The 24,827-nt window shown below is 38.5% G+C and overlaps 1 protein-coding gene across 1 annotated transcript in view; it reads right to left on the bottom strand.

The window, feature by feature from the left end:
* Nucleotides 1–357: 357 nt before the first annotated feature.
* SPHKAP (SPHK1 interactor, AKAP domain containing) overlaps nucleotides 358–24,827 on the bottom strand; it is a 113,609-nt gene continuing 89,139 nt past the window's right edge. The window contains exons 7-11 of the mRNA XM_058664298.1: nucleotides 9,999–10,184; nucleotides 8,240–8,326; nucleotides 5,682–5,734; nucleotides 5,410–5,594; nucleotides 358–666 (exon numbers count right to left, since the gene is read on the bottom strand). Coding sequence (XP_058520281.1) covers nucleotides 523–666; nucleotides 5,410–5,594; nucleotides 5,682–5,734; nucleotides 8,240–8,326; nucleotides 9,999–10,184 — 655 coding nt within the window. The 3' untranslated portion in view covers nucleotides 358–522. The remainder of the gene's footprint in view (nucleotides 667–5,409; nucleotides 5,595–5,681; nucleotides 5,735–8,239; nucleotides 8,327–9,998; nucleotides 10,185–24,827) is intronic.

Here is a 24,827-nt window from a genome sequence, read left to right on the forward strand (position 1 = left end):
ACTCCCCTCCCTCAACTGAATGTCACTGGTTTGAAATTTCTCTCCTATACCTCAAGTGTTTCCCTGGGATGGAAATTTACTTTTCCCTTCATCAAAAAAGTGAAATAAAGATTAACAGTACAGTTTGTACAACTTTTTTTGGTCAGTTGATTCACATAATTAGAGACATTATTCATCATTTTACATTGTTAAATATATGTGTACCCAGTTTTTCCTGCAGTTTGGACCTAGTTAAAAGATTTTTGATTCAGGACCAAAAAAAAATTTTTTTTTTTTACTAGCCATTCAAATACAAGCTCTTTTGAATTCACCAATGGATTATATTGATTTCTACATATCTATATTTATGTGTTTTTTTCAAATTTATTCCATTTGACGTGACTTGAGCAGGAGACAATTTTTTGTGTCTGCTAACGTCATGTGATGTTTTGATAAAGCTTTGCACATTTAGAACAAACCACATAAGCCACATACATCTAAGCTGACATGAAGGGAGGGAATGCTCTCTCAGGCTGTGCTGCTTCACCCCAATTCTAAGAGCCAATCAAAGAGACTTGGGGCCCCATCCTTCTGCTCCTCATACACCTTGCAATACTGGACGACTGCCTGAAAGATATCTCCCACTTTCCAGGATTTCTGATGAACCAGCCGCACCACATCTAGAAACTGAAATAAAACACAAAGTTAAGATACATGTCTCAAAGGGCCCACAACATCACCTCATTCATTCACCTGTTTCAGAGCCAATGCTGCTCCAGACCACACATGGATATATCTCATGTTGGGACTATTTTCTATTTTCCACAACAGTCATTTTCTTTTTAGCAAAACTAAACAAGTGGGATTATCTGAGTAAAAGATTTTGCACATCCAAGGAAACCATCAGTAGCACAAAGACACATTCAACAGAATAGGGAAAATATTTGAAAATTGCCTGGCAATGGATTAGTATCTAGAGTGTATAAGCAACTTATAAAACTCAGCGACAGAAATATAGCCATTATGGTTGAGACTGTTCAAAGGACTTCAGTAGGTAGTTCTCAAAAGAGGAAATACAAATGCATAGAAAATGTATGAAAAATACTTGCTATCAATAGCCACGAGGGACATGCAAATAAAAATCATAAAGAGAAATCATGTCATCCTGTCAAAAATGACTAAAATCCAAATACAGAGAGTAGCAAATTCTGGCAAGGATGTGGAGGAAGGAGAAAATTCACACGTTATTGTTGGGAATGTAAATGAGGGCAATCACTGTGGGGAATATACTATGAAAAATTCTTTAAAAAGAGGAAATAGAATTGCCATATAATTTAGTAACACCACTAGTGGGTATCTGCCCCAAAGATCTGAACTCAGTGAATCAAAGAAACCTGTACCATCATCTTTACAGCTGCACTGTTCACAATAGCCAAAATTTGGAGTCAAAGTCTCTCCCATCCCACAAGTGGATGAAGAAAATTTGGCATGTACACACAAGGTAATATTTTAAAGCTATAGAAGAATGAAATTTAACCATTTGCAGCAAAATGGACACCTCTGAAGGACATCATGTTGAGCAACATAAGCCGGACTCAGACAAAATGCACATGTTATCCCTTTTGTGTGGGAGCTTAAAATATGAGACAAACAAGACAACAAAAAAAAGACACCCATATGTTGTGCTAGTTTTCTCAATAGTTTTATACTAAGAGAATGCCACACAACCATGGTGGATATCATAATTCCAGGAACATGCTTCAGTGTGTGTTGGGACACTAAAGCAACTTCAGAATTCATATAAATAGGAACTCGGGGCATGCACTCGTGACTAATGTTCAAGAGAGTGACAATGGCAGAAGGCTTTGTCTGAACTGAACCTGTTTTTTTCCTTAAAATTTTCTAAGCTGATGTGAAACTGATGAGACACTGTTGGGTGACTGATTAAAAAACAACAAGAATGAGGTGTCAAAAAAGCAATTTGGATAGCAGGAAAGATGTCAAAATGTTGGTCAAGAGTTTTCTTTACTTAAACAGTTCAGTAACAGACAACCAGTGAGATGCTCATTTATGGAAAAACTGCTGTGTGTATAGAACCTTAATTCACTTGAAGTAAAACAGGTATAAAATTTGGATTTAGTACCTGGAGTTAAATCATTTAAAATTAAATTCTTTAGCTAAATCTAACTGAATGAATGAAACAGCATCTACTATTTTCCTTTAAAACCCTGCTGTAACATTTGCTTTGTCAAAACAAATAATTATCAAAGATAGCTATTGTCTTAGAATTGAAAATTGGTCAAGGATAAACAAATACAAAGTCAGGGCATAAGTTAAATAATTAACGCATTATTGAAACACCCACTAACTTTGCACCAAATAGATTGTATAAGATACACATTTACATACAATTATTATTCATTCAAGAATGTAGATGGTATAAATATTCTGTTAAGATAAAATTTGTGGATCTGGCACAGTAGCCTAGTGGCTAACATTCTCTCCTTGCCCACGCTAAGATCCAATATGCATGCAGTTTCTAATCCTGGTGGCTCCACTTCCCATCCAGCTCCCTGGTTGTGGCCTGGGAAAACAGTCAAGGACAGTACAAAGCCTTGGGATCCTGAATCCACGTGGGAGACCCAGAAGAGGCTGCTGGCTCCTGGATTGGGATTGGCTCAGCTCTGGCCATTATGGCCACTTGGGGAGTGAAGCAGCGGGCAGAAAGTCTTCCTCTCTTTCTTTTCCTTTCTGTAGATCTGACTTTCCAATAAGCATAAATAAATCTTTTTTTAAAAAAAGATAAAATTTGCAAAGAAAGTATGAAATGGCGTTAGGGAGTGGTTTGAGAATAAGTTGGAAACTAAGAACCTGGGAGTACACCATGTAGTAAGTGCACTTGCTTCTAGCTCATGGCAGGGAGCCTTCCAACTCAAATACACCATTGTCATGTTGTCAGCGCACTAATGCCCTTTCTCTCTACCTTTTCCGATGGGAGCGATGAGTGGTAAGGTTGTAAAAGAGTTTATCAAATAATGAACCACAAACAAATTTATAGTAGGGCTACAGCTTATTTTAGAAATTTGATTTGCCACCATCATTACTTCTGTACTTTGGGGGACATTATTAAGTAAAAAAAAAAAACATTGGTCCATTGCCCATACCTACTATGTCAGGATACACTCAAATGGAGGAGTGATGGATTTATGAATGCTCATGAAGGACTATGCTTTGTGAGAAAAGAAGTCAGTGAGGGGAAAACACTTGGGAGGGGGGATTCCAGGGTCTATGGAACTGTATCATAAAATACTAATTAAAAAAGAAGTATTGTGTAGATAAGGGAGGGTTTAGGGACTAGGTTCTTCTATCACTGCCTGAGGAATTTCTTAGGTACTAGCCCCATGGACTCTCAAGTTGCTCATTAATGAAAGGGAAATTAATATCCAATGGGCTCTTTTACAAACCTATTGTAAAACAAGTGCAGTGAGGTGCATGCAGATATCCAGTGACAACAAGACATGACAACAGGGCATTGGTGACTGCAATAGGTAGGATTCTAAAAGACCATCCAAGATTTTCTGCCATAATGTCTGGAGCCAGGAGTAGGAAAAAGATACCATGTTCTACTAAACTATTTTATGCAATTAAAGGGATTCATCAATTAACTTTGAACTTAACTAAGAGGGAGATGATCAGGTCAGCCTAATCTATTTAACGACTGCTATAAATATGGTTTTATCCTGTTGGCAAAATCTAACAATTTGGGATTAGGAAGTGGTCATGTGACTAGGAAGGTGGGAGGCAACTACAAATTGAGTGTGGCTCCTAGATGATAGACAACAGGGAAATAGGGACTTGAGATGAACAACTACAAGGAACTGGACTGGGACAAGTCAAATGGGTTTGCACTCTCTGATTCTCTGGGACCTCTGCTTCCCGTCTGACTGTGAGCATAAATCACAAACGAATCGATAACCTGCATCTGGATAAAAATGTGGCCGGAGCAATAAAAAACTAATACGGCATTATTAGCTTGAAATTAATTAAGCTGGTGCACAAAGAACATGCTTTCAAATTATGGAAAATTGAGCTTGATGACATTACCAGATGGCTTTCTGCTTTAATCCTGTTAGTTGAGATTCTACCACAGCTGAGTTAAGAGATACAGAATTAAAGTGAGAGATGTTACTCATTTTGAGGTTGGTCAAGAGCTTATTTCCTAGTTTTATGTTTCTCGTGGGTAGAAAATGATAACAAGAAAATTCTAATGAAAACTCATTTCATAAGAAATTAAAATGTCTTCTCAGATGAGTATGGGCATTATGGCATAAGCAGCAAGTTAAGCTACCACGTGGGACTCGTAAATTCAAATCAGATTGCATGGAATTGAGTTCCTCCTCTGCTTCTTACTCAGCTTCCAGCTATTGCATCTGGAAGGCAGATGGTACATGACACCCTTTGTAAGAGACATGAATATAGTCACTGGCTGCCTGATTTGGCCTGGCTCAGCCTTGACCGTTCTGTGAATCTGGCTATGAATCAATCAAGGAATAGAAAATCTTTTCTCTTTCATCTTTTACTCTCTCTCTGTAACTCAAGAGCTTTCAACTGAATACACAACTGAATAAATAAATAAAACTTAAGGTTTGTTTGATGTTAAAAGCAAATGAATTCTCAGGTGGACATTTAACCTAGCAGTTAAGACATCCCTAGGCCAAAACAGAGTCTGGATTTGATAGCAGACTCTAGCTTGCAGCTACTGCCGATCCTGGAAGGCAGCAGTGACGACCAAGTGATTGGGTCCCTGCTATCCATGTGGGAGACTGGATGGAGTTCTGTGCTGCTGTTTCAGCCTGGTCCAGCCGAGGCCAATGAGAGCACTTGGCATGAGCCAAAGGATGGCAGTGAGCTTCTTCTCTTTCTTCACTCTCCCTTTCAAATCAAGTAAAATTTTAAAAGGAAATTAAAAATGCCTTCTCTTTGACACCATAGCAAGCCTATTTTAAACACCAGTGTGGCCTCACTTTAGCACACACACACACACACACACATATATATATCAGGTCCTTTCCTCTTACTTTTAGTTTAAGCAATTGTAACGAAGAGATTATTTCAAATGCAAGGAAACATTAAAAAATCATGTAGTCTTTTGAAAATGTTGCCAAATTCTCTAATTGTGTGCGTGTATGTGTGTGTGTGTGTGTTCCATTTCTAGCAAATAGCAGAGACAAACCAATGGTCAAAGCAGTCATTGTTGTATTTATAAAGGGGAAGAGAATTCTCAGAGTTCTAGCCACACATTCAAGATCAGAACAAGTCAAAATCGAACATTTCTTATTTAAACAAAGTAACCTGGTATTCAGTGAGCTTTTAGCAATGATGGAAGCACAAAGCTTTCTTGATATTGATCTCAAATACGGAACATGATACCTTTTCTATTCTGCTCTCCTGAGATTTCTTGAAGTAGATTGTGGGAATCCCAAGTTCAGAGGCAGCTATCCATTGCAGAGTGGCTCTCAGCTCAGCATCAGGACGCTCGGGTTCCAGGTCAAAGTTGATCACCAGCAGGCTCCTTTGGTGACTGGATGTTCCCACGGGTGGTGCAGAGTCACATGCTGAACACAGATACAACCACAGGCTTACTCTGTTTCCCAAGGGAGATCCCAGGCAATTGTGTGTCAAATCATGGGAACATGGCTTACCCTTGATGTTTTCTGACTGTCCTTTAGGAATCTCTTTCTCTTCTGCTAATTCACTTTGGGAAAAAAATAACAGTACATGATTGGTAATGTTTAGGAAGAATAAGCTGTAAATGGAAGATGAGGTGATGGGTTTTGTTGATCGAACAGCTCTTGAAGGTTATTCTACATTCACTGTTTTTGAAGGACAAAGGAATGCTTTGGAAATGCTCATTTGGCTATTATGTAGGATTATTGGGCTTGCAATAAACATTTGATTCCATTGCCAGAAAACGATCAGATAATTTGAATGTTGTTAGTTGGGAAAATTGACATAAGAGCTCCGAGAGATGCATTCTCTCTTCTGTCTCCCTTCTATAAACAGTCACAGTTTGAACAACTGGTGGGAGATTTTGTAAGTAATTAATTCTAACTTATTAGCTGATCTTTTGCCTGCATTTTATTTGATGTTTAAACGATCATAAGTTTCCAATTTGTCATAATGATATATTATGCCATCGTAATAGTATTGGTTTTCATTTTACATATGATCTTAGCCAAAAGGCCGAGAAGCGATTGGTTTTCATTTTAAATCTAGGAAAATGTTTTTCTTTGTCTGTTTAGGTATTTGGTTTAAAATAAGTGAAAGGATAATAAATTGTAGAACTTGAATTGTACAACAAAATATTTCTACTTATTGAGCATTGTTTTTGAAGGAGTGTTGCTTGCTGGGTGTAGTTTAGAATTAGGGACTCAAAATGGACAGTGCTCATTAGCTTTGATAGTGTTCAATATTGGAGGATCTTTCATATGGTACATAGTAATTACAGAAATTTGTGCTTTGTTGGGAGACTCTGTAAATGCTTCTAAATGAGAGAATATGGCCCAACAGCTGAGAGGAAGTGACCGTCTTGGAAAACCATGGTTGTTCCATATTTTCATGCAACCTAGAAACTAGAGTGAAGCAGATCTTTTTTATGTATTTATGTATTTTTTTTGAGGAATCATACTGAGATTTTGTTACAGATTCTGCACAACAATAATACCGATTCCAAGAAAAGTCCGGCATATAGTTGTGGCGTTATAGAGCCAACATTCAGGAATTTGCATTGACCTGTGTAACTGTTGATTTTGCTTATGCTGATGTGCACAGGCATAGTGGGAGGAGGCAGGAACAGAAAGAAATTAAGCTACAATGCTTTGGTTTAGGAAATGTGATATGCTTTGATTGGTGTCTCCGTAAGAGAACACAGATGGACAACTACTTCAGATCTATTACACTACCTGTTCCATCTAAGATCCGTCACTCAAGCAGTCGTGCAAGGGGCTCTGCAAACTGTGTCCTTTACTGACAGTGTCTTGTCTCAGATTCTTTGTAATTGATAAGAAGTTGCTGATAAATCCCACTGTACTCCCAATGTTTATGGAAGCATCTAGTTATTCTCTCATGCATATCCAACTACATTCAGAAATGCCTGTTTCTATAGCATCTATTTTTTCTGCTTACCCTTTATGGGCGTGACATCAGTGAGATGATGAATTGGGGGAGGTACAGTCCCTGCTATTAAGCAGCTGCTGGATCCTAAGTCTGGGAGTTGGTGGCCTAGGTTTCCCCTGAGTACAGGATTTCTGTAAGGTTACAGGCTCATATTGCAGAGACAGGTTAAGTTAATGTTTCTTGAGGGAGAAAAATAAGAAGATCAGTTTAGCCCCAAATATTGCTAGCTTGTTTCTTTTTTTCTTAATTTTCTCAAAAAATGTGTACATGTGGATAATGGCTGTGTGAACCAATAAAGGATGTCTTGCAATCTTCGATCACTAAAGAATGTACTTGATCAAAACATGAAATAAAACTATTTCAGTTGTAGATAGCAATTGAGAAAACAGGTTAAGGAGCATCTTTAGCTCCATATTTTTCATTTTCTCGAATTTTAGAGCTTTCCAAATAATTCACAAAGTCTTAATGCTCAAGCACAGATTTCAATTAATTTACTTTTCTAGAGTAATTACAGTTTCACATTGGTCTTGGCTTCATGTTGCCCTCATTTCTTCATTACATTTTATAGGTTACATATCGTGTTTCTCCAAGGGATTTACCTTTTGGTCTTTTCCCACATTGTGGAGAAAAGAAATAATGGGTGGGAACAACACATACCATTGACAGCAACTGTTAGAAACACTGAGCAGCGATAATTCAGGTTTATACAAAATCAATACAAAGACATCTAAACTTGGTTAACTAAAATCAGCCATAATCAATTGTCAAGAGTATTGTTTACTGTTCTTTGGTTGGCTTAGTTTAATTTTAGTGAATATTTTGCTTCCAAATGTACAAGGAGGTGCAAAGACAGATGTTTATGATTATATTGATAAGTGTCATCTGAAATGATTATTTCCTAGGGAATAAATTTGACATTGGAAAGCACGTGTTGATTCCGTGGGGCCTACTCGAGGGCTGGACTCTTGCTCCGGTGACAGACAGGATGGAATCAGTGGCTGTGCACAGCCTGAGTGATCAACCCGATTTGCCAGATGGAATGGAGTAGTGGTCTCACAGTCACTGCATCTCAGTGGCTACTTACTGAATCATGGCAGAAGATGGCATGCTTTCCTGAGAAATGTCCAGCTCCATAATGCCAAGACTGCTAGTGGCACTACTGTTGCCATTGCTGACAAAGCAAAAGTTTACATATTAATGCCCATCTCCCCCACTTGGTCACACCGCCCACACTGATGCTCAACTATTGTGAAAGATTCTTCCTTTCATTTTCTTTCTGCTCAAACTATGGAAAAACACAGACTTAAGCCTAACAGGCTGAAGCCAATACCAGCAACAAAAATCCCAGTAATTTGTCCTGTTTGAAGTGGTATCACATTTGGTGGATTACATCCAGAAACTAACAGTCATCCTGCCTCGTGCTTCTCATTCGCATTACAGTGAGCATAGTCACATACTAACAAGACACTTCCTTCATGTGCAAAGATGAAAATGCTTCTGAAAATGCTGCTTGGTGAGGAGGCAAGAGTAATTATTTCCCTACTTTAAAAATTATTCTAATATTATTAAAGAATGGGGTATGGGCTCATTTTCTCATATGGAGTTATTTTCTTGGGTGTGTTCTATAGGATTTTGAGGAGTTATTTTCTTTAGTTCTATAGGATTTTGATCTTATTACAGAATTTACAAGTTGAAAGTCAAACAATGGACAAGTTTTATCACTCCATTGGCTTACAATGTTCAAGGAGTGACATTTGATGTCTTATGTGTCATAGGTTGTACAACCAACACATGGTCCAGTTACTAGCCTATAACTTATTCATTGAAATGCAGCAGAGTTGAACCAATTTTTGGACTCTTCCCATACTTGTGAAATGAATGTGTCAACTTTTACTGAAGTCCCTGAGTCACTTTATACCTTCTCTATTTCCTTGTATCTGCCAGGCAAAGTTTTCAAAGGATGAGTGGTGATATGTACTGGAATGGGACAGTCTTTCCTTATGACTACCAACTAGATCCCCCTAATTTTAGTTCTGTCTCAGGTTTTAGATGGAGTACTGAATACATTTACACACTGGAACCCAGTGACTGGGGGTAATTAACTCCACAAACTTTTGCTGTAATGTCCAAAGATTCAAATTCTCCTTGATTTCTGTCTCCATTTTCCATCAGCTTTTCAGGTTTTAGACTGTATTTTTATCAGTATAAAATATTCCTAAGTTTACTCAGGCTGAACTGCTAAAGATAAAAATTTCAAAGAGGCATAAAGACACCCAGATGTTTCTGAATCTTATTTTCCAACAGAACTCCCTGGAAAGTCTGTGCACTCACTAATCTAGTATCAAATAAACTGGGCAGGAATACTAAGAGTCTTGCAGAGCCTCACAGAAAATTAGATTTTAGCTTTTGTCTGCTCATTGGTGTGAGTTTTTTTTTTTTTTTTTTCAGATTTGATCTCCCCTAAGTCCCTCTCTAGTTTCTCCACAGGGCAGGGAAGGTAAAAGAGGGACCAGTCAGGCCGCAGAGTGCAGGAATACTTGCCTCCTTTTAACCTAGCCCGTATTGCATCTGGAACACAAACACACCAGCACTCATGAAAATATTCAGTTATCACCATAAAAAAACCACACACACACAAACTGGACCTTTCAGAAGAGGGGTCACAGATAACCTCTCAACCCCGGACAGGGTCATTGAAATCATAACTAGTTGTGAAAATATCTTTCAGTACAAATCATAGCAGACAGGAAACTTGAAAAGAGAATATTTAAAACACATTTTTTTTTTTCCTGGAATGTGGGCTGAGATAGATTTTCCTAGAAAGTGAAATGAAGGGCAGGTACCTCATGGATCGTTCACTGAGCTGCAAAAAACTACTTGTGTCATCAGGGTTGTCTTCCTCATTGAGCAGCTGCGACCAGCTGCCCGTGCTCGCCTCACTGCTGCTGGGAGGGCTGGGGATCTCCTCGGGAAGTCTGGCTTCTGCGGAGATTTCAGCCTCTGGTACGCCTCTGCCATTGAGGCTGTTGCTGTAGAGAACAGGATGTTATTACCAAGAGGTGAGGAGCAAAACGAAAGGCATAAAGACACCTGCGTAGTTGGCTGCCATGTGGACTCTGGATCTCCACGGCAGTGAACAGAATGCTGCCAGATACACGTGAGGTGTTTAGAATGAACTGTCTGCTTCCGCTTTCTCAGGATCATTTCCTATCCATTCAATTCATTTCTTTCTTCTGCCTGTTGATTTCAAAACAGATGGCATCACCATGGCGTTTGTTTATGTAAGAATTTTTGAGGGACGATAATGTTTAAAATCAAGACACACAAGGCATTCTCCCCAGAGATTTGAATCCATGTTCTGCAGAGAGGCCCAGGCATCTGCATTTTAGTAAACCATCCCTTGGGATTCTAATGCAAGTGGTAAGTGGAAAAAAAAATACTGTCCACAGCTCCAATGCTTTACAAATAAGTCAATTTATCTTCAAATATCTCAAACACATTTTGTAATTTTGGGCCACTTTTATGCTATCCCCTTCCTCTAAGAACTGATTTGCTTCAGCATAACGTCGGATACATCTTTAGATGAAGTAGCTTTTCCAAAGACCTAGGTCTGGATCTAAGTGTCCTGGATTCTGAAACCCCTCCTCCTTGAAACTCACCACTTGTGAAATTTTGCCTCTCTGGATCTTCCTTGCCTGAAGCCCCGTTTTCTGTTTTTTCTCTGATGGTTGTCATAGCCTGTTCTGGTTCATTCATTGCCCTCCTTCCCAACAGTCATCCCTACGCAATCCCATCCACTACCCTGTCTGCAAAAGTAGCTCTCAAGTAAGTGCCCCAATCCAGATCTTTCTTCTGGGCTTGAGAGCTGTGTTCAGTTGTTCTTGTAAGCATCTCAAATTTGTCCCATTAGGATCTCAAAGTCCTTGCATTTAAAACAAACCCTCAATTTCTCCCCATGTCCCTCCTGTTTTTCTTATTTCTCTTAACATTTCTGCCAGCATGGGTTCCAACTCTTGCAGTCTTCTGACTTGGTCTTGTTCAGTTTTATGTTCAGTGTCTGTGCTTTTTATTCCATTTCCACGAGATCTCTCAAACATTCCTGCCTACTTCTGCACTCAAGGCGTTATTTTAATTCAGGGCCTCCTAAAAAGCCAGAATTTTAGACTTGGAAGGGAACACATAGAATCCAGGGACTTGGAAGGGAACTTTCAGAATCCAGGGAGGTGGATTCATTGACCTCAAATCTCAACAGGTATTTGGTACCTGAACCAGAATTGTGTTGCCTCAACCTTAGTTGCACACCAACTGCTTCTCTGCTTTTAAAACCTCTCTCATGTTGCCGTCAGTTCTATAGGATCTCATTAATCATGCTTGTCAAGAAACTCCAGGAATTTCCTAAGGCCAATTTCTTAATAGGCTCCTCATGCCAATTCAGTTACATTTGTTTCTACCCTCCTCATTACTTAGCAAACAACACTACTCAAATATACCAGCAATTCTTATGCCCTGGCCTTTGTTTAGTTGTTTCCTTTGACCAAATGCTGGTGAACAAAGTACTTTAGGTATTGCCCACCATCTAATTGTTGCAGACTCTGGTTTCTCTACCTCCCACCTGCTTAAATCGGACAAGTCACGAGGCCCGCATCAGAGTAGCAAGCTAAGCCTCTGCCTGTGGCTCTGGTTCACGTCCCTACTCCTTCACTTCCAATTCAATTTCTTGCTTATGGTTGGGGAAAGCAACAGAGGATGGCTCAGGTCTTTGGGACCCTGCACACACATGGGAAACCCAGGTGATGCTCCTGGCTCCTGGCTTCTGCCTTCGGATAGACCCAGCTCTGGGCATTATGGCCATTTGGGGAGGGAACATGTAGATGGAAGATGACTCTCCTTGCCTCTTTTTCTCTCTATAATTTTGCCTCTCAAAAATGAAATAAATTCTACCATTGTCTACACCTTTAAGTCATGATACATTTAAACAGCAGAATGAGGGAATTGTGACTGTTGGTGAAGAACTACATTATCGTTATAATAAAGAGGAAAACATTGGCAGAGAGTGAGGATGAGCAGGGCAAAAGAGGAAATCCATGAGCCTGAGAAACTCTATACAAAACCTCTAAAAGGTAACTCTGTTACCTGAATGCTTGGAAAATTCTTTTTAAAAATTAATTCCTACCTCAATTTGGAAGAAATAGTTGAGAAAATAAAAAATCCTTTAGTTGCATTTAGTTTAGTAGCTGAAATAAAAGTACCTAATAAGAGTTCATCATTGTACGGTAAGAATCACAGGTTTGTGAATGAATTTTGGTCTAGCATGTAAGACACCCCTATCTTTCACTCTTGTACCTGGGATTGTTTCCTGGTCTGGCATCACATTGTTGCAGATCTTGACAGGCTGTAATGACAGACTGACATAGCTGAACTCTTGTCACACATTGGGAAACCTGAGTTGAATCCAACGTTATTGAGTTCGACCCTTGCCTAGCCACAGCCCTTGCGTATGGACCAGTGGATGGAAGCTCTGCCATTCTGTGTTTGTTTCTTTATCCCTCGAATGGCTTTTAAAAAGTCTAATGACATCGTTTTCTGCTCTTTCGTCTTTTCAAGACTGAGTCAAGATGCTTTCATTTCTTGGAAGCTTCCTTAGTCTCTCCAACTGGTATAATTGCAGTCTCTTGAATGATGAAAATAATTCATTTTTCTTTCTTTTTGATGACACGAATGCTTCCTAATTTTCACTCTAAATTATAGGGTTAATTGTGTATATACCAAAAATAATTAAGCAGTTTACATTTTTGATACATTAGGAACAGAGCTCTGACCAGAGCATATATTCTTTATATGAGTACACTGTTGTTGCATGTGTCTAATTTTATATGTAAACCTGTTCTTTCAGTTTTGATAGCTCTGTCAAGTGTGAAACAGAAAGATCTGTGACATTATTCTATTTGCCAGGTAACAGCATTCTAAATAACCATGATGGTTAGCTATGGTAGTAATAAGTTGTGGCAGTTTTCCACATGCTCTGCTGCTAACACTGGGTGGAATAAAGTCCTTGGTAAGTTGGACATTCCACTGATTTGTCTGGTATAGCTAGACAATGCACAAACACACACTCACAGGAAAGTGAGCATTCTAGGTTAGAAATCTCATTTAAATCTTCTGCATAGAGCAGGGATGGTCTCTACTTCACCACTGTAGAATATCAGCAAGTGCCTCTGAAAACATGTATTTTGCATTTCTAGAACTCCATCTTGAGGGTTAGTAATCAAAGACTATGTCATCTATGGCTGCGCTCTCTGCTCAGCAACCCGTGTGTGCAAAATTATGAACAGGTTCATGGAATCCTGACTCCTGACACTACCTTTGGAATCATCAGAAACTGGGAGACTGCATGAGACTGCCAAGAACATTCAGGGGTGTATTTCTCAGTTGATAATGCACAGCAGAGAACGGCAAAGTGAATATCGGAATGCCTTTCATTGCACAGGTGGTTGAGAATATGGTAGCTGATCGTGCCTCCTTTCGCCTTGCCAGGGTTAAACATTTTCCCAGGGAGTTTGCTAAGAACTGACCAATGCAGAAATAACAAAGGTCTCAATTTATAGCAAATCTGAGGGAGCATCTGTCATGCGTCTCCCACAGGATACGTGGACAGGCCAGTTGCAGACACTTTTGGAGGAACCATTCCTCTTTCAAGTCTTGCCTTCCACACCTCTGACACACAGAATACATTGCCCTCTTAAGTCTGCAAAGCACCCATTCTCCATCACCTGCCTGCAACTCTGCCTTTCAGAAACTCAGTTAAAGCAGCTTAGTGGGGGCAGACATTGGCATAACATATCAAGGGCCTGCATCATATTGAAATGACTGAGTGTGAGACTGGTTTTGCTCTTGCATCCAGCTTTCTGCTAATGTGCACTCTAGGAGGTGAAGGTAACGGTGCGGGTGATTGCATTGACGCCAACTGCATGGGAAACCTAGATTAAGTTCCTAGCTCCAAGTTTCAACCCCGGATCTTGTGCGCATTTGAAGGGTGAGATAATAGATCAGAGTTCTCTCTGTCTTTCTGTTTCTATGACTATCTGGTAAATTATTAAATAAAACATTTTAAAGTCCATACTAACAGACTGATGGACATGACTGCTTATGAAGGACTATACTACTATAATAATATGGGGAAAATCGGTCAGAGGTTGGAAATTTTGGGAGGGGTTAGGGAAATCCTAGACCTTATGCAATTGTACCATAAAATTAAAAAAATAAAATTAAAAATTTTTAATAAAGAAAGCCTTATGTGGTTTCCTTCTGTCTTGAAAACAGCAAGCATCTATTTCTGTCTGCTCTCTGAAGAGAGTTGTGCTTTAAATAATTTTTGAGTTAGTTCTAGCATGCGGAATTTCAAATGCATGATTTTTATGAGAGAATAAAAAGTCTCCATCTGGAAAGGTGAACTTTGTTACCAAAGGTGTTTTTGCAAAAACTTTGGGTCCTTGCTTATGACATTCGGTCTGAAGTTTCTCTGGCTGGCTTAAGGGTTAAAGGCAGCTGCTAGGGGCATTACCTGCTGCAGACACATGGTGAAAAAAGATTCTTAACCATCTTGGCTTGCCTGAGAGGAAAGAAAAATACAGCCAAAGGGATCATATTTATATAAATTCAAATGAAAGAAAAGCCAACTGGAGATAAATGGAAACATTATACATTTGATCCACTCCCACCCCTAATAAAAGTATAAATAAATCAATTACTAGGCAGAGAAAAGAGCTCTAAACTATTAGTTATCTTAGGTAAAAATAATTTCCTCAACTAATTCCTACCCAAAATGAGATCTTGCATTGTCACAAAAATTCATTTCAGAATATTTCTTTCTAAAGGAGTTTAACCTCAGTGATTGACGTTGAAAAACAAGATTACAAAATGAGGTTGTCAGTATATTTAATTTTGTCTCAATTTCATGCTCTAGTTGCAGTAATTATCATGTTCCATGCCAGATAGCCATGAAGTCAAATGAATACTGATTATCCAAAATACTATTTTTTAATTTTTCTATTCCGATAAACTTATGGTCTCACTAATGTATTTATGAACAATGCACAAATGAGTTTTGCAGATGCATGCTTTAAGATTTTCTTGTCTCCTGATCTCCCACGGGAGACATGGAAATTTTTTAGAGAATCAGGTGCCACATCAAATTCCCCTGTAGTTTCTGTGGTGGCAGCAACCTCAAGCTCCACAATGGACCGTGTGTGCTCAGCCTCAGTTACTGGCAAGCCAATTTTATCATGAGTAACACATTTGCATTTCACCAGCCTTCCAATAATGCTAAAATTTCCTTGATGAAATTGCTTGTGTATCTTCATTAAAAATACAATCTTAAATCATTGCTTTGAATCGAAAACAGAAATCACTTACTGTAGGCAACAGGAAAGCGCATTTCAATATGTAACTATAGTCAAGATCCTTTTTCTAATGGATGATGTAGCTGCTTACTTTGTATAAAAAGTTCATGGACGGTAGAAATGAAGATTAAGCACGTGCATGTTAAGTATCTTTCTTTAACTGCAAAACATATATGTATTTCCCATTCTCTGGAGCTATGAGGACTTCTGGTTTCTCAAAGATTTTCTATTTCCTGTTTTTTTTTTATAATTGTTGGTTTCTGCTCCTATTTTCATTATTTCTGCCTTTATATTACTTTGTGCTTAATTTGATCATCCTAATTTAGTTTATTATTAAGGTGGAAGTTTAGATGACTGACATTAGTCTATCCTTTAAAAAAAAAGCCAGAAACTTTTAAAGAAGCAAATTCTCTTCCTGAGGCTTGCCTCACCTGCATTCCACACATTTTAATGTTCCACATTTTCATTTTGACTTAATTCAAAATTCATTATAATTTCCTTTGTGACTCGCTTTTGACCAAAGGATAGCTGAAAGGGATTGTTGAGGGGCAGCATTTTGGTATAACAGGTTAAACCACTGTTTGCATTGATGACATCTCACATCAGAGAGCTGCTTCATGACTTTCTGCTTCACTCCCAATCTAGCTTGTTCCTAACATGCCTGTGAAAGCAGCAGAAGATGGCTCAAATACTTGGGCCCCTGAGTAATTTGCATAAAGCCCTCCTGCCTTCACACACAAACGCTCTTCCTGTAATCCTGACCTTGGATGGTACATCTGCTCCAGTCAGAAGACCTACATCGAAAGTTCCTGGATAACAGCAGAGCTTACTATGGCTGTTGTGAATCCTGTGGGATTTAATGAATATGGAACAGCAGTCAGTCCATTTTATGTTGCTCTAATAGAGCACCAGAGACCTAGCAGTTGATAAGCAATAGGAGTTAATTTGGTTCCTTGTCCAGCAGGTTAGGGATTCTGCTGCTGAGGCATCCTCTTGCTGAGGCATAACATGGCGGAAGGCAGAAGTGCAAGAGAGCCTAAGAGGTCAAAAGGTAGAGCTGAATCTCAAGTCTGCTTATGTTTGGATCTACCTCACTCGTAAGAGTGATGCCATTACGACCTAAACAACGTTCTCTTTCCCAAAAATGCAGCATTAGGGCTTCAGCTTTCAGCTTGCGCTTCTGAGGGCAATGATACGTATCCACCATCATTATATCCTACAGAATAGGTTCACCGCCCTACAAATCCTATAAACTCCGCCTGTTTACTCTTTCTTACCCTAACCTTGAGCATCCACTGTCTCGTCCCAGAATGTTATATAGTTCAAATGTGTAATAGATTGGCTATCCTTGGGCTGGAACATTGGCGTAACGGGCTGATTCTTTACCTCGAAGTGCAGCATCCCATATCAACATTGGTTTGTGTCCTGGCTGCTCCATTTCCCACCCAGTTCCCCGCCTGTGGCCTGGGAAAGCAGCAGAGAATGGCCCAAAGTCTTGGCCCCTGCACCCACGTGGGAGACCTGAAAGAAGCTTTTGGCTCCTGGCTTTGGATCAGCTGGGCTCTGGCTGTTGTGGCCATTTGGTGAGTGAACCAGTGGATGGAAGATCTTACTCTCTGTTTTTCCTTCTCTCTGTAAATCTGCCTTTCCAATAAAAATAATTAATTTTTAAAAAAGATTGGCTGTGTTTAATAACATTCATTGAAAATTCCTCCATGTCTTATAGTTTGACAGCTCATTTCTTTTTAGCATGAAACAAGATTCCAGTGTTTCAGTATACCATAGTGTATTTTTTCTATTCACCTACTGAAGAATATCTTAGTTGTTTCCAAGTTTTGGCAATTATAAATGCAATTGCTATAAGTCTTCATGTGCAGGTACTTGTTGTCTATTTGGGTAAATACCAAGGAATATGATTATATAGTGAGTTAGTCTGGGTTTGAAAGTAACTGTCAAACTGTCTTCTAAACTGGTTGTTGCGTTCTGTCTTCTCATCAACAGTGGATGTGGCTTCCTGCTGCTCCACATTCTTGCCAGTATTTATTTATTGTCTGTGTTTGGGGTTTGGCTGTGGTATTACGTGTGTAGTTGTATGTCATTGTTTTAGTTCGAAACATCCTATTGATATATGACACCGAGCATCTTATTCATGTGCTTACTTTTTAAGAAATCTGAGTATATTCATTGGTGAAATGTACATTTCATTTTGTGTGTGTGTTTGTTGATTAGGTTGTTCTCTTCTAACTGCTGCATTTTCAGAGTTCTTTGTGTAGTTTGGGTGATCGCCCTTTAACAGAAATGCTTTGGAAGTCTTGCTCCCAGTATGTGGCTTGTCTTCTCATGGTCTGGACAGGGGCTTGCAGAGAAATACTTTCATTTTCATGAAGGCTACTTATCAGTTTCATAGATTCTGTCTTTGGTGTTGCTTCTAATAAGTCACTATCACATTTGATGTCATCTAATTCTTGTTGCATGCTATTTTCTAAGACTTCGTAGTTTTGTATTTTATACTTAAGTCTGTGGTCCAATTTTAATTTTTGTAAAAGATATAGCTCATTACTTTTTGAATGTGAATTTTCAGTGATCCCTGCTTCATTATTTAGAGGATCTTTCCTGCAATGTGTCAGTTGACAATGTTTGTGTGAGTCTATTGCTGGACTTTATGGTCTGTTCCCAAGTCAGCAGCATGTCATCTTGATTAGTGATTAGTCTTGAATTAGATCATCTCATTCTGTGAATTCACTGTTACAATTTAATAATAATGTGATAGCTGTCTTGCTGTTCAGTGCAATTTTAGAATTAATTGTTAATATCTAAAGATGAATTTGTTGGTTTTGTATTGGAAGTACAGATCAATTGGGAAAAATTTACATTTTGACAATACTGGGTCTTCTTTTCCTTAAGTAATCAATTTTTTTAAGAATATAATTTTGCTAGATAAAGCACAATACTTGACATTTTTCTTAACTTTTTATAAATTTGATTGTGATATGATTTTCTCTTCAGCTCACCCAGTGTAGAGTTCATTGTGCTCCTTGATTTATAATTTTCATCATATTTCATATCCATGCATATTTTCTGACTGTGGAGCACGTTTCCAGTAGCTATGTAAAGCCCATCTTTGCTGTTTTGACCCGTTTTGTAGTTTCTGGGCATGTGCCTGTTGGTTAGGGTGATGTGTGCTTCTTCAGACAGTTGTTATAGGATGTCGTATTGGGAGTTGCTGTTACTGATTACCTGACTTTGTTGTCTGTCTAAACTGGGCTGGGTTTGTTATAATTAAATCATCTTCAGTTCAAGTTGAGCTTTTCACAGTATTCTTCACCCTGATTCTATAGTGTGATTTGTACATGGTCTCCACTAAATATAGTTGTGTGCATATTTCACACACATATTTCCCACTCTGCCTTGCTGAAGGTGAGCCTGCTGTGTGTGCTTGTGGAAGAGTGACCGCCGAGCTGTGCACAATATTCCCTTATCACACTGTGGTGCTGTCAGAGAAGGGAATTCAGGCAGACACTGAAAGCAGCCACAGGGCTCAGTGTGTTTCCCTTCATCCGGCATGGTGCTTGTTCTACAATGTATGAAAACACTTGCTGCATTTATTTTGCCCATTTTCCATAATTCATTAAGGGAATACATATTCACTTTCAGTTATGCCCTTATGGGCAGAGTCCTTTCTGTTTGTCTGTTACTGGCACTCATTCTGCAGATACACACTGCAGATTAATGGAAATTTCTATGTGTTTTTTAAATTTCAGCCATTATGTTTTTCACCTTTCATAGCATGTGCTTGATTTTTTAAATCTACCTTGTTGTATTTTAATTGTACTTTGTTCTTTGTTTCTGCTTCTTTACCTTGTTAAGAATATACTTATGCCACATCATATATTGGCTAATTCAGAGATTTTTGGTGGAGTAGATTTGATGTTCGTGAGTTGTTCATGGTATCTGGAGTCCTTGTGTGTCTTTTATCTTGCAGCCCTAGCTCATATGGACTCCTAGATTTTATTTGTTAGACCTGGATTTAACTTTCTAGTGTTTATTTTGGCCACTGCAAATTGCTTACAGGGGTGTTAACTCGAGATTGTGTTAAGGTATACTTCCAGGTTGGAGTTTCCCGAACTGTGGGAATACTGGAAATTACATTAGAAAGCATGCATTAGAGGGCCCGGCGGCGTGGTCTAGCGGCTAAAGTCCTCGCCTTGAAAGCCCCGGGATCCCATATGGACGCCGGTTCTAATCCCGGCAGCTCCACTTCCCATCCAGCTCCCTGCTTGTGGCCTGGGAAAGCAGTTGAGGACGGCCCAATGCATTGGGACACTGCACCCGCGTGGGAGACCCGGAAGAGGTTCCTGGTTCCCGGCATCGGATCGGCGCGCATCGGCCCGTTGTGGCTCACTTGGGGAGTGAATCATTGGACGGAAGATCTTCCTCTCTGTCTCTCCTCCTCTGTGTATATCTGGCTGTAATAAAATGAATAAATCTTTAAAAAAAAAAAAAAAGAAAAAAGAAAGCATGCATTAGAGAAAGGGCTATACTTTTTTTTTTTTTAGGGAGGTTATTCTGTTTTACCCAGAGCTGTAACTTTGGCAAGTATATTTGTCTGATCAGCTTCTTTGTTGTGCAGCTCATATTTGCACAAGGATGTACCTCTGTGGGACGTAGAGGTCTGTCTCAATTCCACGTCTTCCCCAATCAGGGACCAAAATCTGGCCTTTTGAGGGTGAAGGTGTTGGTTTGTGAGACTGGCAAATGTTGAAAGGGCAGGCACAAATGTCTTTCAATCAAGTTGACATTGTCTTCCTTCATAGCTCAACTTGTATTCTAAATATTCTCTACTCCACAAGTCTGTCACTACCCTGTTTTTCTTTGATTTTTTTCTCATTACATTCTGCAAAGAGTCTTTTCACATATTTTGCTGGTCTTTCCTTTGTAAGAATTAGGGGAATAGTCACTCCTCACCATGGTGTTGAGGATTTTCCTGCACACCCCCCCCCAAAAAAAAATGTTCTGCACATTAAATGTCGACAAATATCTTGTTAGAGTTACAAGCCAGTCTAGATTATCCCAAAATCTGCCAAGATCAACAAAATTATACTTCAACACAACAAATGGCTAAATACTAAAATGAAATAGACATGAGACAGCTGAATGGTACCCTATAGCCCTTTCAAGGTATATAGCAGCCGGTCCGGTCCTGTATATAAACTAAAATTGAGATGTCAATGAGCTAATCATAGGTTGTGGTTAGGACTTGTTTTTTGTTATTTTGTTCTTCGATTTTTTTTTTAACATACTGGTTACTCAAAACCATGTCAATTTCATAATATTGCAAATTGCTGTTGATGTTATATTGGGACTCTTAATTGACTGTGATGATATTATACCAGCTCTGACTTCGGACCAGAAATGGTCTCCCCAAGAAACTGTTCAACCCATCTGGACAATAAGTAGCTGGACTCCATGCTTAATATATGTTTGCAAGGAAAGAATCTTGATTGAATTTGAACTGTAATGCTGCATCAAGGTGGAGGAATCCACCAGGGGGGAGGGGAGGGGGAAGAGGAGGGGGACTCCCAAAGCCTATGAAACTGTCACATAATGCTAAATATTAATTAAAAATAAGTTAAAAAAAAAGAATTAGGGGAATAGACAACATGTCTTTTGACAGCACAGACAATGGAAATTGGTGACAGTAAGGTTAGGTCTTTTGAAACATTTCTGAGATGTGTTTGTAACCTGACCTTTGCCACAACCTTGGGTTCTTGGAAAGTCCCTAAAGGGGAGAGAAAATACTTATCGCAAGATGCTATCTCATTTCAGGATGAGATCCTGCTTTCCTTTTACAGCGCAGGAAGTAAGCGGATTGTTCCAAATTGGTTTCTGTACATTGAATTAGAAGGACTTGTTGGTCTGGTTCTTTTGCTCCCTACTAGGCAGGATGTGGCTCTTACTGATTGAATAGGTGAAAGTACATGATGCTTATACCAATTATCTGTGTTCAGGTCACTACAGTCTATTGTGTAATCTGTATTGTGCACTGATGTAAGCTTGGTTGTTTGAGAGATTCATATCACGTGCCAGTGCTCTCTTGGTTGATTAGATGATCATGCTTGAAAACTCCTGAACTTGGTTGGTCGGGCTGCTTTTCTCTTTCACTGGCAGTGGAATGAAGCAGTCTACCGGATGGGCTGAAAGACTCCTGGGCTTCTAAGAGTCTGTCTCCAAATCATTTCTTGGATATTTTTGGTCAACTTGCAAGAATCTCTATTTTCTTTTACATTTGCTACCAATAATGAACATCATAGAGTAGGGATTCAAAGGTTTGTTGAATAAATATTTTCTTTCTTGGAGCAAAGACTAATGAACACACAACAGAAAATGTTTCTAAAACATAAAATTATTTTTGTCAGTAAGTACAACATGTGACTGCTCTGAATCTGCATAATTGAAACTTGTGCTCTCAGGTCTTCTAATTTGTCTGGAATATTATCAGAGACATGCATGATGAGTTAAAAACACAACCTTTTCAGTGAATAATATTACATTTCCTTTAAAATTAAGAATAGGTTTTCTGTAAATGATTTGAGCTCCCTGTAGTTGATGAATGATTTAAATTTCCTGAAAAATGTGATACCTTAAAAGTCAGCAGGTGTTTTGTTTGAGCTGGGCTTCCATAATTAATTTTAATGTGTTGTTCTTTGATTAAGTAAAGAAGTAAAAAAAAAATCTGTATGCTGAATTTTAACATTTTCAAAAATCAATTATGAAGTGCCTCATAGGAGCCTAAAAATATCTTCAGGATGTTACATCTCTTTATTCCAATCATAATTAAAAGTTGACTATATCACTAATGTGCAAGTGGGTAGAACTGCTTCACAGTGAATCCAATTCTCTATTTGGCTATTTTGACTAATCACATCCCATGATGAGTAACTCAGAGCTAAACAAAAATTGTGTCAATATGACTAATTTTCCCCTTGGAAATCCTGGAAATTATATATATATATATATATATATATATATATATATATATAAAATAAACAGTATAATAATAACATATTATATATAATTATATATGTGCTAATAATATATTTTATATTATATAATAATCATATATTGTATATAATTATATGTTTAAATAGTATATATTATATATAATAATGATTATATATGTGTGTGTAGTTGTCGATATAATACATAATAAAATGTGTGATTGCATATATATAATAAAATTGTATCTCAATAACAGCTTTCTCACAGGGAAAAGACTCCTGGAATAAAGGCAAATATATGCCCCAGCCTTAAACAACAATAAAACTTTATTGAATGTTGCAATGGGCTAAACCTGAATTAATAGATTTTTTTGCGTTTCTTTACTAAGGCATTCAATTGTTTCCTTAGGATGAGACTATTATTTTTAGCCTTATCCGAAAGTAAACAGTCAACTAGTGGACTTGTTTACTGTGACATAGTTATGTGGTTAGAGTTCATATTCTAGAACTGTTTCCTAATATTTCTACACAAAGGTAAAAACCTCATTCTATGTTGAGTGTTCATGTTTTGGAAGCAAATGCAGCTCTTGAGCATCAAGGGGGAAATAATTTTATATTCTTTCTCATTTGTTGGTGGAAAAACTCAGCAGAAATCCAGACCATGATTTGGGAGGCTTTGTGCCTGGCTCGTGGAGTGATCCTGCACAGCTGGAGGCTTTATTCACACACCCTTCACAGTTTTCGTTGAAATGCTTCCTACACTAAAACTAAGGAAGATATATGTGAAATCGATTCAAAATTTTAATTCATCTTCAGTGACTTTCACTATTTAATTTGAGACTGTAAAAATGAATCTTGTTGATTCTTCCGTTCCTTAAATAGACAATCTTCTGTAACAACACTTCTGTTGAGCTCTGATCTCTGTGTTTAAGTAGGCCATATGTCTATGGAAATACTTTTTTTGTTTTTTGTTTTTTAGATTTCCTATTTCTCCTTCAACTATTTGGTCACTTTAAAAAGACGCACTTTTCCATATTCTCTGGTAGTGGTAACTATGCTAGCTCAAGCTATGGCACAGCTGCCTAAGAATTTTATTGTCTATAGCTGTCCTGTTACACACATGCACACACACACAATCATTCTCTTGGTCAGCTCAGTGTATTTTTAGTTTAGCTTCATGTCTTTCATGTTAATGCTATCATAGCTCCAATTCATTTCTTTCTCGTGTACTCTTCCAAGATCCCATCCAATGGGTAAGTTGACATGTAAGGCTCTAAATAGCTAATCAGGGAACACTCTTGTCTATCTGGATCACATACCATCAAAATCTGATAGGAAGCAAATCGTTGACTTCCCTGTTGGAGGTGGGAAGTCATGAGGGACGTCAGACACCTGCTGGAACTTGATGAAGGCTGTGTTACAGCTTGTTTATTGCGGCTAAACATTTAAAAATAGAGGGATTTTTGAAAACAACAATAGGCATGTCACTGAAATCATTACACAACCTATAGCTTCTACTTAATGTTTTTCAAGACCAGTAGTTTCTATTTTTGTCTGACTCTGCAAGCCAAAGAAATTTCTTAATGATCTTATGTTGTACAATCTTAAGAATTTTCTGGGCCAGGTGCGATAGCCTTACATGTGCTGGGAGCCATAATGGCACCATTCATATCCCTGCAGTCCCACTTCCTATTCAGCTCCCTGCTTGCAGCCTGGGAAAGCAGCTGACGACAGCCCAAGTCCTTGTGATCCTGCACCCACGTGGGAGACATGGAAGAGGCTCCTGGCTCCTGGCTTCAGATCGGCTCAGCTCTGGCCATTGTAGCCAGAGCTTGGGGAGTGAAGCAGCAGATTGAAGACCTTCCTTTCTGTCTCTCCCCCTTTCTGTTTATCTAACTTTCTAATAAAAATAAATAAGTATTAAAAAGCATTTTCTATAGAAAATGAAAATTGTAAGGAAACATTTCTTTAAGCAGCCTAAAAAAATAATGTACCTGCATCAAACTAAAATTACATTTTCAAGTACATTGCAATTCACTGGAAAACAGTTGTTGAAATAGCCGTACTTTATTATTTAACTTTTCAAAGTGATCAGCACAGTTTACTATATCATGCCTGAAAATTTATGTAAACAAATTTTTAAAGGTAGCAAGCCAGAGGAAATTAATTGTAACAGGAGCTACGATACCTTACTTCCTTTGTTATAAAATGAACTCAAATAATTTAGGATAATTAAAAAAACGCTGCCAACTTTCTCTAATAAGTGTATGTTGAT

This window comes from Ochotona princeps, chromosome 5 (assembly GCF_030435755.1).
Source record: "Ochotona princeps isolate mOchPri1 chromosome 5, mOchPri1.hap1, whole genome shotgun sequence".
Lineage (NCBI taxonomy): Eukaryota > Metazoa > Chordata > Mammalia > Lagomorpha > Ochotonidae > Ochotona > Ochotona princeps.